The sequence below is a fragment of the Cyprinus carpio genome, chromosome B18, assembly GCF_018340385.1.
Source record: "Cyprinus carpio isolate SPL01 chromosome B18, ASM1834038v1, whole genome shotgun sequence".
NCBI lineage: Eukaryota > Metazoa > Chordata > Actinopteri > Cypriniformes > Cyprinidae > Cyprinus > Cyprinus carpio.
The window spans coordinates 27,724,970-27,739,149 of record NC_056614.1 but is presented as its reverse complement, the minus strand read 5'-3'; the positions used below and the strand labels follow the sequence as shown (position 1 = coordinate 27,739,149).

Sequence of the window (14,180 nt, the reverse complement as noted above, 5' to 3'; positions counted from 1 at the left end):
GATCAAAGGTCAATTATTATAATTATTAAACTTAAATGTGAACTTCCAAATTGACTGAGTAATTGAGCGCAAACTTAGCAATGCCTTTAATGATGGTATTATGTTGTAAGCAGCTGCTATGCATTTGTCAAGGTGCTCTGGGTGGTTGGGATGAGAAATTTTCACAATATGTTCACAATTTCCTATCAGATTCTAATTAATGTAACTGAACTTCTCTCTCTCTCTCTCTCTCTCTCTCTCTCTCTCTCACAAAATCTCACACCTCTTACTTAAGCAAAAACACACACACACACACGTACACACATACAATTACCATATTCCTAAAATTTTATACAACATACATAAAAAAAACAAAAAAAAAAAAAAAACAAAAAAACAAACAAACAAAAACAATTGTAATATTATATTTCTTAAAAACACATTGGTATGCACACATACAAATTTAGTTCAAATTAATTATAGAGAAAATATTACATAAACAAAAGTACAGAAAATAATTGCAATAAAAAAATAATAATAAAAAACATGAATAATACATGGCTTTAATTTATTAATTATGAAAGTGTCTTCATCATTGCCTTTGTCCATTCACAAGCTGCCAAGTGTAATTTAGTTCCAAGATGATAAAGTTCCAATATATAAAGTACACACCTTTCTAAAATCCCTTGAAAATTAAACAGCAGACAGTGCAAGACGAGTACAATACTAAGATTTGGGGGTTTGTTCAATTTGTTAGCTCAAACTATGAGCAATTATAAATACCAGTGATGCTTTTCTTAGAAGAAACTTATAATAAAAGGACCATGGAGGCATTTTTATGAACTTTATGAGTTGGTGACTCACTCCAGTTACCATTTTAAGTCTTAATACAGCTACAGAATGCTGAGTTTTTATCATTCAGGCTGCACATCCCAGCAAAATAACTGTTTGGGGTATTTAAAGTGAGAAACGCAATATTCCTGAAGTTCTAATGCAAGTTTTGAAGGTCGGTGAGAGTTACGTAACTGTGTTTATTATTGTGTTCAGGAGGAGACTGAAAGACACATGCACAAACTACAAGATGAGATTCTTACATAAGGTATTTGAGCTGCTTTCATGTCTCTGTAAAGATCCGCGATCTCCGTATCGTTGGAGTAGCCGTAGCGGCAAAGCTGGAATCCGAGCGACCAGTAGGCTGGAAGAACCGGGCGGCCGATCATCTGTCAGACAAAATACACAAACCGAGAGAAAAATATTTTACATTTTATGCAAATACATTTTAGGGCATAAATATTCAAGTGGCTTAAGAGAATCTAATAGCCCCTTCTGTCTATGTGACAAGTGAGCTTCCTTTAGATAAATATTTATGTACTTCATTTATGCATTTCATATATTGATTACACTTTGTGCAATTACTCAGATAGACTACACCTTCTAAACCTCATCAAGCCAGGAAACACACACACACACACACCTCAGTGTACTGCTGAACAACTTCTTCTGAATAGCACACACACACACACACACACACACACACACACACACACACACACACACACACACACACACACCACACACACACACACACACACACACACCTCAGTGTACTGCTGAACAACTTCTTCTGGAGTGGGTCCCATCACCATATAGAAGTCCAAGATACCTCCGATGGTGTGGTAGGTCAGAGCTGGAGTAGGCTGGAAGGTCACATCTAAGAGCAAAAAAAAAAAAAAAAAATAAGGATAACATCATCCCTATGACTTAATGTGTCGCATCAGCTTATTTTTTACACACCTACACTTACAGTCTCTGAACAGCAATAGTGGATTCCCTCTAACGCTTTTATGACAGACAGCACACTGGACAATGTTTACATCTTAAGGGTCACATAAAATGAGAATTTTGTGGTTTTAAGTCCATGGGTCTATGGGTCCAGTAAACACGTCCAGTTAACAATTCATCCCAAGATCAAAATAGAAAAATGTGCAATTATGTATTGGATAAAGAAAATGAAGCCTGTTTGTGTGTGTGTGATAAAAAAAAAAAAAAAAAAAAAAAAAAAACAAACACACAAACACACACACACACACACACACACACACACACAGGTGCATATCAATAAATGATAATATCGTGGAAAAATTCATTAATTTCAGTAATTCAAATCAAATTGTGAAACTCATGTATTAAATAAAATTCAATGCACAAAGACTAAAGTAGTTTAAGTCTTTGATTCTTTTAATTGTGATGATTTTGGCTCACATTTAACAAAAACCCACCAATTCACTATCTCAACAAATTAGAAAATGGTAACATGCCAATCAGCTAATCAACTCAAAACACATGCAAAGGTTTCCTGAGCCTTCAAAATGGTCTCTCAGTTTGGTTTACTTTTCCCTGAAAAGAGGATTTTGGACCACTGAGTAACAGTCCAGTTCTTTTCTCTGCTTCTGATGTGGTTTATGTTTCAGAGGTGGCATGGTAGCCTTTTCCTGAAGACGCCCTGAAGACGTCTGAGCGTGGTGACTCTTGATGCACTGACTCCAGCTTCAGTCCACTCCTTGTGAAGTTCTCCCAAGTGTTTGAATCGGCTTTGCTTGACAGTATTCTCAAGCTTGCTGTCATCCCTGTTGCTTGTGATCCATTTCCTACCCATTTTCTTCCTACCAGTCAACTTTGCATTTGCAACTTTGCAACTGTGACTTACCCTCTTTGTGGAGGGTGTCAATGATTGTCTTCTGGACCAAGTCAGCAGTCTTCTCCATTATTGTGGTTTCAAAGAACAAGAGTTACTCGGAATGTATATTGTAGGGATGGTCATTTAATGAAATTCAAATGTAAATATTCTAATATTTTGTGATACTGGAATTTTCACTCACAATATCTAAAATCTAATCATCAACATAAAAATCAAAAAAAAAAAAAAAAAAAAAAAAACTGTTGAAATGTTTTACATGTAACGAATCTAGAATATATGAAAGTTTCACCTTTTGAAATGTTTTTTTTTTTTTTGAGATGCACCTGAATATATAATTCCCTTTATTATCAGTAAATTCTCATTACTGTAGGAGCTTTTCCTTTATTTTTTATTTTTTATTAGGCCTAAAATTCTTCCGTGAAATAATTGGCTGTAATATATTCATTATGGACGTGTCTTATAAATCGTAAGATAAATAATATGAATAATAAAAATAATACCTTTTTTTTATTATTATTATTCAGTAAATTACATTTATTTTCCAACCACAATTTAGTTGTGAAGTAATTGGCTTTGATTTATTATTTTGAAAGTGCCTTTATTGCTTTTGTCTGTGCACAAGCTGCCAAATGTGATTTTGCTGGACTGTGACAAAAAACTAAACTATTAGCTAATTTAAAAAAGGAAAGAGTCCTTCAGTATTTACATTCCCAACTTCCTTTTACAAAAGAAATAGGGCTGCCCTCGACTAAAGAGTATGTCAACACGCGCAATAAAACCTTCAAATCATTTCAGAGGTCTTGAAAGCCTCCATTTCTGTGTCATTCTGTATGCGTTGAGGTGTTAAACACATCTGCATTCAAACTGAAGGGCACTACTGTGAACTTCTCTGGGTAACGTGAACCACATCAAAGCTATTCTCCTGCTGCGGTTCTCAGGATGCTCATTTACTCGACTGCCTGCGCGTGTGTGTTTATGTAAGAATTAAAATGTGTGTGTGAGTGCTTCTGAGACAGCGGTTAAGTGCAGAAGACTTTACAACACCACAAAAACCCCAAAACCACCATCACAACAATGCACAATAAGCTCAAGAAGCAAAATAAGAAAAAAAGCATAAGCGTTCCTCACACTAAAGCTCAATGACAGCCTCTCGCCTCTGATAAATAGCGTCCGCTATAATCACGACCTTAAGACCTGCTGACAAAACTCACGCCAGCGTTGGAGCTAGTAAGCGATGGCTTTTTTTTGTTCTAATGCTAAAGATGCAGCAAGTGGCTGACTGACGACTTTTAGTCTCATAAATAGACAATAAAAACATTGTTCCCGGAGCTACTGTGGTGCCCTTTACATAAACAGAAATGTGAAGGGCACTTACAACTGTGTTTTTTACAACTTAACTCTGTCTAACAGAAAAGTCTGGAATGTCTTTGTTCTATTCTACAATTGCAATGTTTTTCTCGATTCTTTCCAATGCATTCTGCGATTTGTCATCTAAATGAGGTGTTTTACAACATCATGATGTTTCTGCTGACCAATTGGAACAGATTTTGCACCAAAACCATGTATATGCTGCTTTTAAATGTCTCTCTCTCAAAGTATCCAAAAAAAAAAAAAAAAAAAAAAACTGAAATCAGGGTAAATTGGTTTTCTGGTCAAAGAAATTGGTCAAACACTGTTGTTAGTAATTTTCACAATTAAATATCACATTAAATGAAACGTGATTTTTAAAAAGTAGAAAGACACGTATGTTCCTGTAAAACATAATTCAGTAATATTTATTATTTTATAACCACACACATATTCGGAATAATAAAACACCCAAAATAATTTAAGACATCCACTTAAATGCAAAATTTCTTATCTTAAAAGCACATTTTTATGCACACACAGATTCGGTCTAATAAAATGTTCAAAAGAATGTAAGACATCCTCCTAATTTATATATAAAATATTCAATAAAACATTGGAAAATAATTCCAATAAATGAATAATTAATATAAATTATTATTATTAAACTATATAACAATTTTATTTTCCAACTCCTGATTAGTTGTTAAGTAACTGACTAAATTATTTTGAAAATGTCTTCTGTGCTTTTACACCGCTAGAACAGTTTAAACCAGGAAACCATCTTAGGCTGCTTTAAGATATCTCAGCCTACAAGAAAGACCATCCAGTGCAGTTTGTGTCCTGTGTGTCCAGGTGAAACACAAATGTTTAGTGTGTTTGGTTTCACTCACCCATAGCATTGCTGTTGAGCAGGAGGACACCATGAGCATTTTTGGATTTCTCCAGACCAATGTAGAAAGGATGAACTCCATAACTGTTCAGCTTGTACTGCAGATGGGGAGAAAGAGATTAGAGTTTGAGTTTGTGATGCAATTTCAGTTGTTCTCAGTGTTTAACAGACAATTAAGTGTTAATGAGAGATTTTTATTTGGCTTAAAGGAATGAGCCCTGCAAATCTCTCTGTTTTAATTAACCTAATTACATCCCTCTCTCTTCCTTCACAAAGCTCTCTCTTTGCTTGTGTTTCTCTGGGCATTGTGACATGAAGTGAGTCAGAGAATAAGGTTGTTAGTTTGTCCAGTATGAATGACTGACAGCCAATAACAGGACAGTTAGTAGACCTCAGCTACAATCAATCTTCCTGTATGGAACTCTCTGAAACCTACTTATATATTTTATATATCTTGAAATATTATTACAATTTAAAACAATTCATATGTGAATATATTGAAAAATATATTTTATTCCTGTGATCAAAGCTGAATTTTCAGCATTATAACTCCAGTCTTCAGTGTCACATTATCCTTCAGAAATCATTCTAATATAAAAAGCATATTTCATGGTGGTATTTGTTATGCAATAATTTACATACAATAATTAAATAATACTAACAGTACTACTATATTAATATTTTTTATCATATTTTGAAAAATTTGAAAACATTATTTACTGTGTAAATCTGTAATATATATTTTTATGTGCATGTTTTAATGTTTTATGTGTTATTTGTAATGTGAAAACACCGCAATAATTAAATTCATTTTAATAAGCATATTTCAATTATGCAATAATTAAACAAAAATTAAATTAAATCAAATCTGAGAAAGGTTGCTTTTATTACATAAATAATAAATAAAAGGAAAAAAATATGTCAAAACTGAAATAATCTATATAATTAATTCAATATTTGTTTCATGTTTGAGGTGAACTGTCATAATTTATTTATATATTTATGTCTGTATTTGTTTCATGTTTGAGGTGAACTGTCATAGCATTACTGCTTTTGATTACTGTACTGAGTGACCCAACTATACACCATGGCCATGTGTATCGTGATGTGTAAAGCGCAGATAACTTATCATTCAGGAAAGCTTGTAAAACATCACCATTGGTTCTGACACTCACCCCTGGAGGCTGGTCTTTCGCAAACAGGCCGTATTTGTGGAAGTTGAGGCTATGTTTGTAGGTAGGGTGCTCTGTTTCACCAAAACCATAGACATATTCCGAGGGAAGGCGTGTGGAGATCTGAAGGAACTGATCGGAGAATGTGAACCCCGGCACCGCCGAGTCCCATCTAGAGAATGAGATTTAACAATACAGAACACTGTTTTATCTCTTCTGAAGAACAAGTTGCTTTCATTAAGAAGGCTAACTGTGCTTTTATAATCCTAAAACTCACAGGAAACCCTGAAAGTGTACCATCAGCACTGCTATTCAGAGCTATTTCTGTGTTCAACTCATGTGCTCCTTTACAACACTGCTTCATTGTTGCTTTATCCAGTTAATTTGTAGTTGAAATACCTTTGGTGAACTTTTGCATGCTAGTCTTGCTTTTAAAATTAACTATATATTTATTTATATTTATTATATGTATGGATTTTATTTAATATATAAACGATATATTAAATTTGTATTTAATGTAGTTTCTAAATAAATAAATAACATGTAAAAACATTTATTCATTTAACTTAAACAGTAGAGCATGTTCATAGTAAAGCCAAGGTCATGGGTTCAGTTCCCAGGAAATACATGAAGTCATTAAAAAATATACCTTGAATGCAATGCAAAATTGCTTTAGATCGGTCAAAAGCATGAATGTATATGCTAAATGCATACATATAAATGTATTGTATAAGGTGATTACAAATGGTGAAAAACCTCAAAACCTGGTGACAGCAGATAAAATACACACTATAACTTATAACTTAACTTACTATGCAGATACCTTGCAGTTACCTATTAACTACCATATTGCCAAAAGAACCTCTCTGAACTCTGTTACCAGAGTATTTCAGGTTACTCACATAACTTCTTCTGTTCCTTTTCTGATCACTTGGATTCCAAATGGTTTGTCATTGATTTGAACCCTATAGTCTCTGTTTTCTTCCACTGTTTCTGGTGTGGCTGGCAGGTGGAGGGGAACGGGGACCTCGTAGCGTGCATTTTCTGGGTCAAAGATCTAGATGAATAGGAACAAAATCTTAATTTAATCTCAGTCAATAAATGTATTAATTTATTTTCTTAATTCCTCATGAAAAAAAAATAAATCAATAAAAAAAACTCAAATAATAGGGCATGGCACTAGTAATGCCAATCTTATGGGTTTGATTCCCAATGCTCCTATAAATAAAGGTTCCAAATCTATGGTCCCATGAATAACCTCCAACATCCATGGAACCTTTCTATTGCACAAAATGTTCTTTATAGTTGAAAAATGGTTCTTTAAATTAAGTTCTTTACATATAAATTGTTAATCTTAGAACCATTTACTGAAAGGTTCTTTGGGCCAAATGCCTGAATTTAAATGTATGTATATGTGTGTGTGTGTGTATATATATACATATATATAGATATATATATATATATATATATATATATATATATATATATATATTATATATATATATATATAGTATATATATATATATATAGATATATATATACATATATATATATACATACATATATATACATACATATATATATACAATACATATATATACATACATATATATACATACATATATATACATACATTATATACATACACATATATATATACATACACATATATACATACATATATATACATACACATATATATATAATATATATATATATACACCAACTTAATACTTAAATACTTTTTTTTTTTTAATAAATGGACATGCACAATTTTCACAGTGAAAACTACAGTAAAAACTACCACATTAGTAACTACCACAAGAGAACCTCTTTGAACCTCTAAAAGATTCTGCCAAATGCATAAATGTAAATTGTATATTCAGTCATTCTTTTGTTCTTAATTCTAAATTTAGAAAAGCATACCTTCCAGCGTAGGCTTCTTCCACTCAGGTATGTGATATCCACCCGTAACTTGCTGATGTCTCGAGATCGAGAACGCTGACTTGGAAATTCAGTATTGCGATCTATATCTACAGTGATGCCACTTGGTGTCTCAACCTTGTTGCTGGTGATGTAGCCATGGTTCTCGGCGTAATAGCACCGTGGGACACTTAATGGCTAAGTAAGAGAATAAAAACATTCATGTTACAGCAAAAAGTACAAATTTGCTATTCACTTTCCATATACAGACATCAAACCAAACTTTCTATCTGAAAATTACAGGGTTGAATATTGTCTTTCTCTGACCTCCCATATGCAGCCACGGGCTTCGCATTTGGCCTGATTTTCACCCCCTTCAGGATAGCAATCAATATTTGCAGAGATTTTGGCCTCCCAGTTGACTGTGTAGTCCTTCCCCAGTTCCAGCTCCAGATTTTTCAGATTTAGCACCTAGAAGACCAAAAATACTCAATGAAGTACCTAACAGCAGACCTAACAGATTTTCTTTACCTAACAGCAGAATGGCTCTTGTGATTGATGGACAGACATGAGTTGTTCAGCACGCCTCCTTGAGTACATACTGTACAAAGTCTTGTAAATTGTGAACGTCAGAACATTTTGATCTGATTCTCCATTTTGCGACCCCTTTAATATGGCAGGGAATAGGGCCAATGGTCTTTAAATGGAATATGTAAAATTTGGCCATGTCAAGACACAATGTTCATCAATTATGAACACATTTTTTTATTTATTTTTTTGTATGTGTATTCTGGCCATGTTTGCAGGCATGCATGCATACCAGTGTACCATTAAGACATCCTTCATAAATAAACATGACATCTGATGTTTGTATACATATATACCAACGTATCGCTGCATTGCATATGCAAATTTAGTCCAAAATACAGAAATTTCATTGGTTGGTGTGCATGTTGTCATATTAACACGGACAAATAGCACATGTTGACATGGTCAAATATCACGTTACCTTTAAAGACTTTTGGCCCCATCTGTCTTCCATACTTTAATATCACACAAAATACAGCAGGTATATTCACATCAGAATCCTAGCGAGCACCGATGATGTACCATAAATTATGATCAAATTTCACGTGTTTCGTTTAAAGACTTCTGGCCCCATCTGTCTTTCATAACACACAAAAAGACAGCAGGTGTATTCTCATCAGAATCCTAGCCAGAGCCGATAATGCCTCTAGTTAAAGTATGTGGATGACGAAAATGACAAACACTGTTGCATTTGCGTTAGTTGGAGGATGTGCCATAAATTATAGCAGCTGACATTAATGTGTCATGCGTAGTTTAAGACCAAAGTCTGCATGTCCTCGTGTTGTCATTCCAAGACCTTGAGCTCTGAGAGAAAGTGATGCCCTTCATCTTAGGCTAATGCGTGTGTGCTTTTGAAAGCCCTGACAAATTCAATCTCTGGTCCGTGAGCATCCCTGGACACTCACTTGGAATGACAGGGCCTCTCCTGGCACCCTAGGGAATCCTGCTCCGTATTACACACAAGTCAGGCTTCATTTTGTGGACATGGTTTGTTGGACTGGCTCACAGTCCTAATTACGTTACGTTGGCTGTGAATTTATTTATTTATTTTCATTTTTCACTTCATTTAGAGATGTTCCCAGAATGTCAAATTAGCAAATACATTTCGGAGAATTCTGTAAAGCCCTTTGAAGGACGGCTATTTTCAGATGGCTTTTTGTTGAGAAAACCTTGGCTTTAATAAAAATATTAGATTGGGGTGTCTGTCAATTTATCTGCCTGCTGGCTTTCATTGTTTACTTCAGTTGCAGTGCATCATTTATGTTTGCATACTGCTGTATTATTTATTACTGTAATGCAAAATTTGTTATTATAGTGTCAATTTTTAATATATATTATTACAAGGCAAGAACAATACAAACGTTACTTTCAATACAAAAGTGAACATATATATATATATATATATATATATATTATATATATATATATATAATATATATATATATATATATATAAATAAATATACAGTCTTGGCCAAAAGTTTTGAGAATTACATAAATATTGGAAATTGGAAAAGTTGCTGCTTAAGTTTTATAATAGCAATTTGCATATACTCCAGAATGTTATGAAGAGTGATCAGATGAATTGCATAGTCCTTCTGTGCCATGAAAATTAACTTAATCCCAAAAAAACCTTTCCCACTGCATTTCATTGCTGTCATAAAGGACCGGCCGAGATCATTTCAGTAATCATCTTGTTAACTCAGGTGAGAATGTTGACGAGCACAAGGCTGGAGATCAATATGTCAGGCTGATTGGGTTAGAAATGGCAGACTTGACATGTAAAAGGAGGGTGATGCTTGAAATCATTGTTCTTCCATTGTTAACCATGGTGACCTGCAAAGAAACGCGTGCAGCCATCATTGCGTTGCATAAAAATGGCTTCACAGGCAAGGAGATTGTGGCTACTAAGATTGCACCTAAATCAACAATTTATAGGTTCATCAAGAACTTCAAGGAAAGAGGTTCAATTCTTGTAAAGAAGGCTTCAGGGCGTCCAGGAAAGTCCAGCAAGCGCCAGGATCATCTCTTCAGCCTGCGGGATCGGAGTGCCAATGCAGAGCTTGATCAGGAATGGCAGCAGGCAGGTGTGAACGCATCTGCAAACGCACAGTGAGGCGAAGACTTTTGGAAGATGGCCTGGTGGTCAAAGAAGGGCAGCATTCTCTCCAAAAAAAACCACAGGGACAGGATTGATCTTCTGCAGAAAGTATAGTGAATGGACTGCTGAGGACATGGGGCAAAGTCTAATTCTCCAGTGAAGCCCCTTTCCGATTGTTTGGGGCATCTGGAAAAAGGCTTGTCCGGAGAAGAAAAGGTGAGACTACCATCAGTCCTGTGTCATGCCAACAGTAAAAACACCATGTGTGTGTGGGGTTGCTTCTCATCCAAGGGAGTGGGCTCACTCACAATTCTGCCAAAAAACACAGCCATGAATAAAGAATGGTACCAAACACCCTCACTAACAACCCAACAACAGTTTGGTGAAGAACAAATGCATTTTCCAGCACGATGGGAGCACCGTACCATAAAAAAGTGATAAACTAAGTTGCTCAGGGACCCAGAATGTGAAATTTTGGGTCTGGCCTGGAAACTCCCAGATTTAATCCCATTGAGGAAACTTGTGGTCAATCCCTCAAGAGGGCGGGTGGACAAACAAAACACCCACTAATTCTGACAAAACTCCAAGAAGTTATTATGAAAGAATGGGTTTGCTATCAGTCAGGATTTGGCCCAGAAGTTGATTGAGAGCATGCCCAGTCGAATTGCAGAGGTCCTGTGAAGGGTCAAATGCAAAATTGACTATTTGAAATTGTCGATAAAAGCCTTTGAAACGTATGAAGTAAGATTTCAAACCACAGAAAACAACTGAAACAAAGATCTAAAAGCAGTTTAGCAGCGAACTGAAAAAATATTATGAATTCAAACTTGACGATTATATATATATATCTATATATATTTATTTATATATATATGCACTTTAAAAGTACACGTTTGATTATTCAATCAATAATCTTATATTTCAGCTAGTTCCCAGTACAACATTTCTTAATTTAATACATTTACTAAAATTTAGCTATAGACCCATTAAAACTACTACTTTCAACTTAAATTTTTTTTTTGTATTTTGAAATATTAAGTAACTAAAAAAAAGATAAATTGTTTGAATCCACTTACCTTAAAAAAAAATAGCATCACTTTTTTTCAGTGTAGTATCTCAATGATGCTAAAATAACACTAACTTCTTTATAACTTATGTCCTTTATACCCTGTTCTTGAATAAACTATTTTAAACATATTGGCTTTGGTGGTGAACAGAAAACAGAAAAATATTTAAACTATGATTACCTGCTTGTAAATATCATATTGAATCTGGGAGTCAGACAGAGAGATAACAGTGTTGCCATCTGAAACGGTCACAAGAGCTGGAGCTGCAGTCACTCCCAACACTGTGATGTTCTCAAACTTCAAGTTGTTTGGATCCTGGTATCCACTGTGGGCAACTTGCATTGACAAAATACCCTGATCCAGCCAAAAAACAAACAAACAAAAAAAAAAACAAATAAAATTTTCAAACAGATTTTTGTAATAGATGGACATGCAATGTAATGCAATCTAAAAAACCAACAAACAAACAAAAATGAGACATTAGGATGACGTACATTAGCCACGGAAAACTGGTAATGGATGTAATCACCGGATGCAACAGTATCTAAGAAGCAGACAGAAGAAAAAGTTATGAGAGACCAATCAACTTAAATGTGAGTCACACAAGGATTATTTGTTTTTCCAAGAAACATTTGGATAAATCTAAATATAGCCTCAAAAAGACTATTATAAGAGGCATCAACAAGAATGAACCTGTGACCAATTTGAAAGATTTTCAAGCCAGTGTTGCTTTTTCACTACATCTCATGTTTGTTGCTCAAGCTCATGTGTTTTTATGCCTTGCAAACTCAAACATTTATTTTTTTCTTGGCACTGTTAATTTATTGAACATTTTGATGTTGCAAATTCTGCTAATTTAAAATTACAAGTCTTGGGCGCATCCAAGCAAAATGTTTGCTCCATGAATTTATATCAATCATTAAGTTAAATTATAACTGTTCTTGCAAAAAAAAAAAAAAAAATATATATATATCCTGTGTTTTTATGCACTTCATTATAAAATAAATAAACTTAAAAAAAAATAAATAAATAAATAAATAAAAGGGAAAACATTTGAATAAATTTAAGTAGAAATTTAAGTTTTTTGTTTCTGACAGTGAACTGTAGAAGAAAAACAACTTTGAATTATTAGCAAGCCCCTCCGAAATACCTCGAGAGTCTCCATCATCCCAAAATAGCTCGCCTGACGCAGCCTTGTTGTCATTGAGTGCGACGATCAGTCCCATGGGATGACGCCGACTGAGGGAACACACAACTTTCATCACACAAACGTATAACTTTTTACCAGAAACTAAAGAGCAGATAGAAAATGGATCCTTTGAAGTTCAGATGGGATTCTTGTTTGTGAATATGTCACAGACACCGTACAGCACAGCTGAGTTAATTTTAAATAACTTGTACTTCACCTTGTATTTGTGATGCATTTGAGTATCACCCCTACTTTGAATGCTAGCGCACCCTAAAAGATACTTTAAGAGATACAGTGCATGTCCATTTCTGCTGCTGAAGGTGTCATATTCAGAGGAAAATAAAAGCACTATAAAACAATTGCTACTGAAAACAAAGAGAAATTCAAACTATCTTCAAAACGTTAAATAGAAACTCAGGCCTCAATCAGATGAACAGGAATGAGCTGAATGAAAACACAGAACTACCACTGACAGGAATAATAAACAAGCAATAAATCTCTGAAACACAGACGCAGGTGCACAAAAACACAACACCATAAATATTTGTCCGTTCTCAGTATTATAAACTAAATTTGCAATATTAAATGTTATAGTGATGCGTAGAACCAAGTACTGAATGGCTTTCATATTCATATACTATGGTAATTCAAAGAATACCACAGTATTTGTCCAAAATACTATAATGCAATCTCTAAAAATGAGATACTGTTTGTTGGGGCATTAGATGTGTTTAATGGCTGTATTTTTCATGGATAGGGTTTAGTGACAGAGCAGTAGTTTAATATAAGCTTTTTAGTCATTTAAGGCTATATGTTTTTTATTTTTTATTATCATTACCTGTATGTAGTGGTGACATCTGGTCTCTGTACAGGCAGAATGCCTCCGCCTCTCATGTGTAAACCAATTTTATCTTCTGGCAGGTACATGTTAATTGTTGCTTTGCGATCTGTTATCTTTACCCCCTATAAAACAAACCAAAAATCACATTGTAAATAAATTGCATAATACATTATTGTTTAAAAATCAACATGATAAAAAAAAAAAAAAAAAAAAAACTTTTATTCAGCAAGGATGCATGTATTTGATCAAAAGTGACAGTAAAATTATTTTGAATGTTACAAAAGACTTTATTTTTGAAACAAATACTGTTCTTTTGAAATTTCTATTCATCAAATAATCCTTGAAAAATATATCAGGTTAAAAAAATAAAATAAAATAAAATAA

At 34.1% G+C, this 14,180-nt stretch overlaps 1 protein-coding gene across 1 annotated transcript in view; it reads right to left on the bottom strand.

The window, feature by feature from the left end:
* LOC109063204 (sucrase-isomaltase, intestinal-like) overlaps nt 1–14,180 on the bottom strand; it is a 64,320-nt gene that overhangs the window by 23,522 nt on the left and 26,618 nt on the right. Inside the window, exons 21-31 of the mRNA XM_042743639.1 lie at nt 13,794–13,918; nt 12,917–13,005; nt 12,261–12,310; nt 11,947–12,120; nt 8,339–8,482; nt 8,015–8,209; nt 6,991–7,145; nt 6,092–6,260; nt 4,918–5,014; nt 1,578–1,690; nt 1,074–1,199 (exon numbers count right to left, since the gene is read on the bottom strand). Coding sequence (XP_042599573.1) covers nt 1,074–1,199; nt 1,578–1,690; nt 4,918–5,014; nt 6,092–6,260; nt 6,991–7,145; nt 8,015–8,209; nt 8,339–8,482; nt 11,947–12,120; nt 12,261–12,310; nt 12,917–13,005; nt 13,794–13,918 — 1,437 coding nt within the window. The remainder of the gene's footprint in view (nt 1–1,073; nt 1,200–1,577; nt 1,691–4,917; nt 5,015–6,091; nt 6,261–6,990; nt 7,146–8,014; nt 8,210–8,338; nt 8,483–11,946; nt 12,121–12,260; nt 12,311–12,916; nt 13,006–13,793; nt 13,919–14,180) is intronic.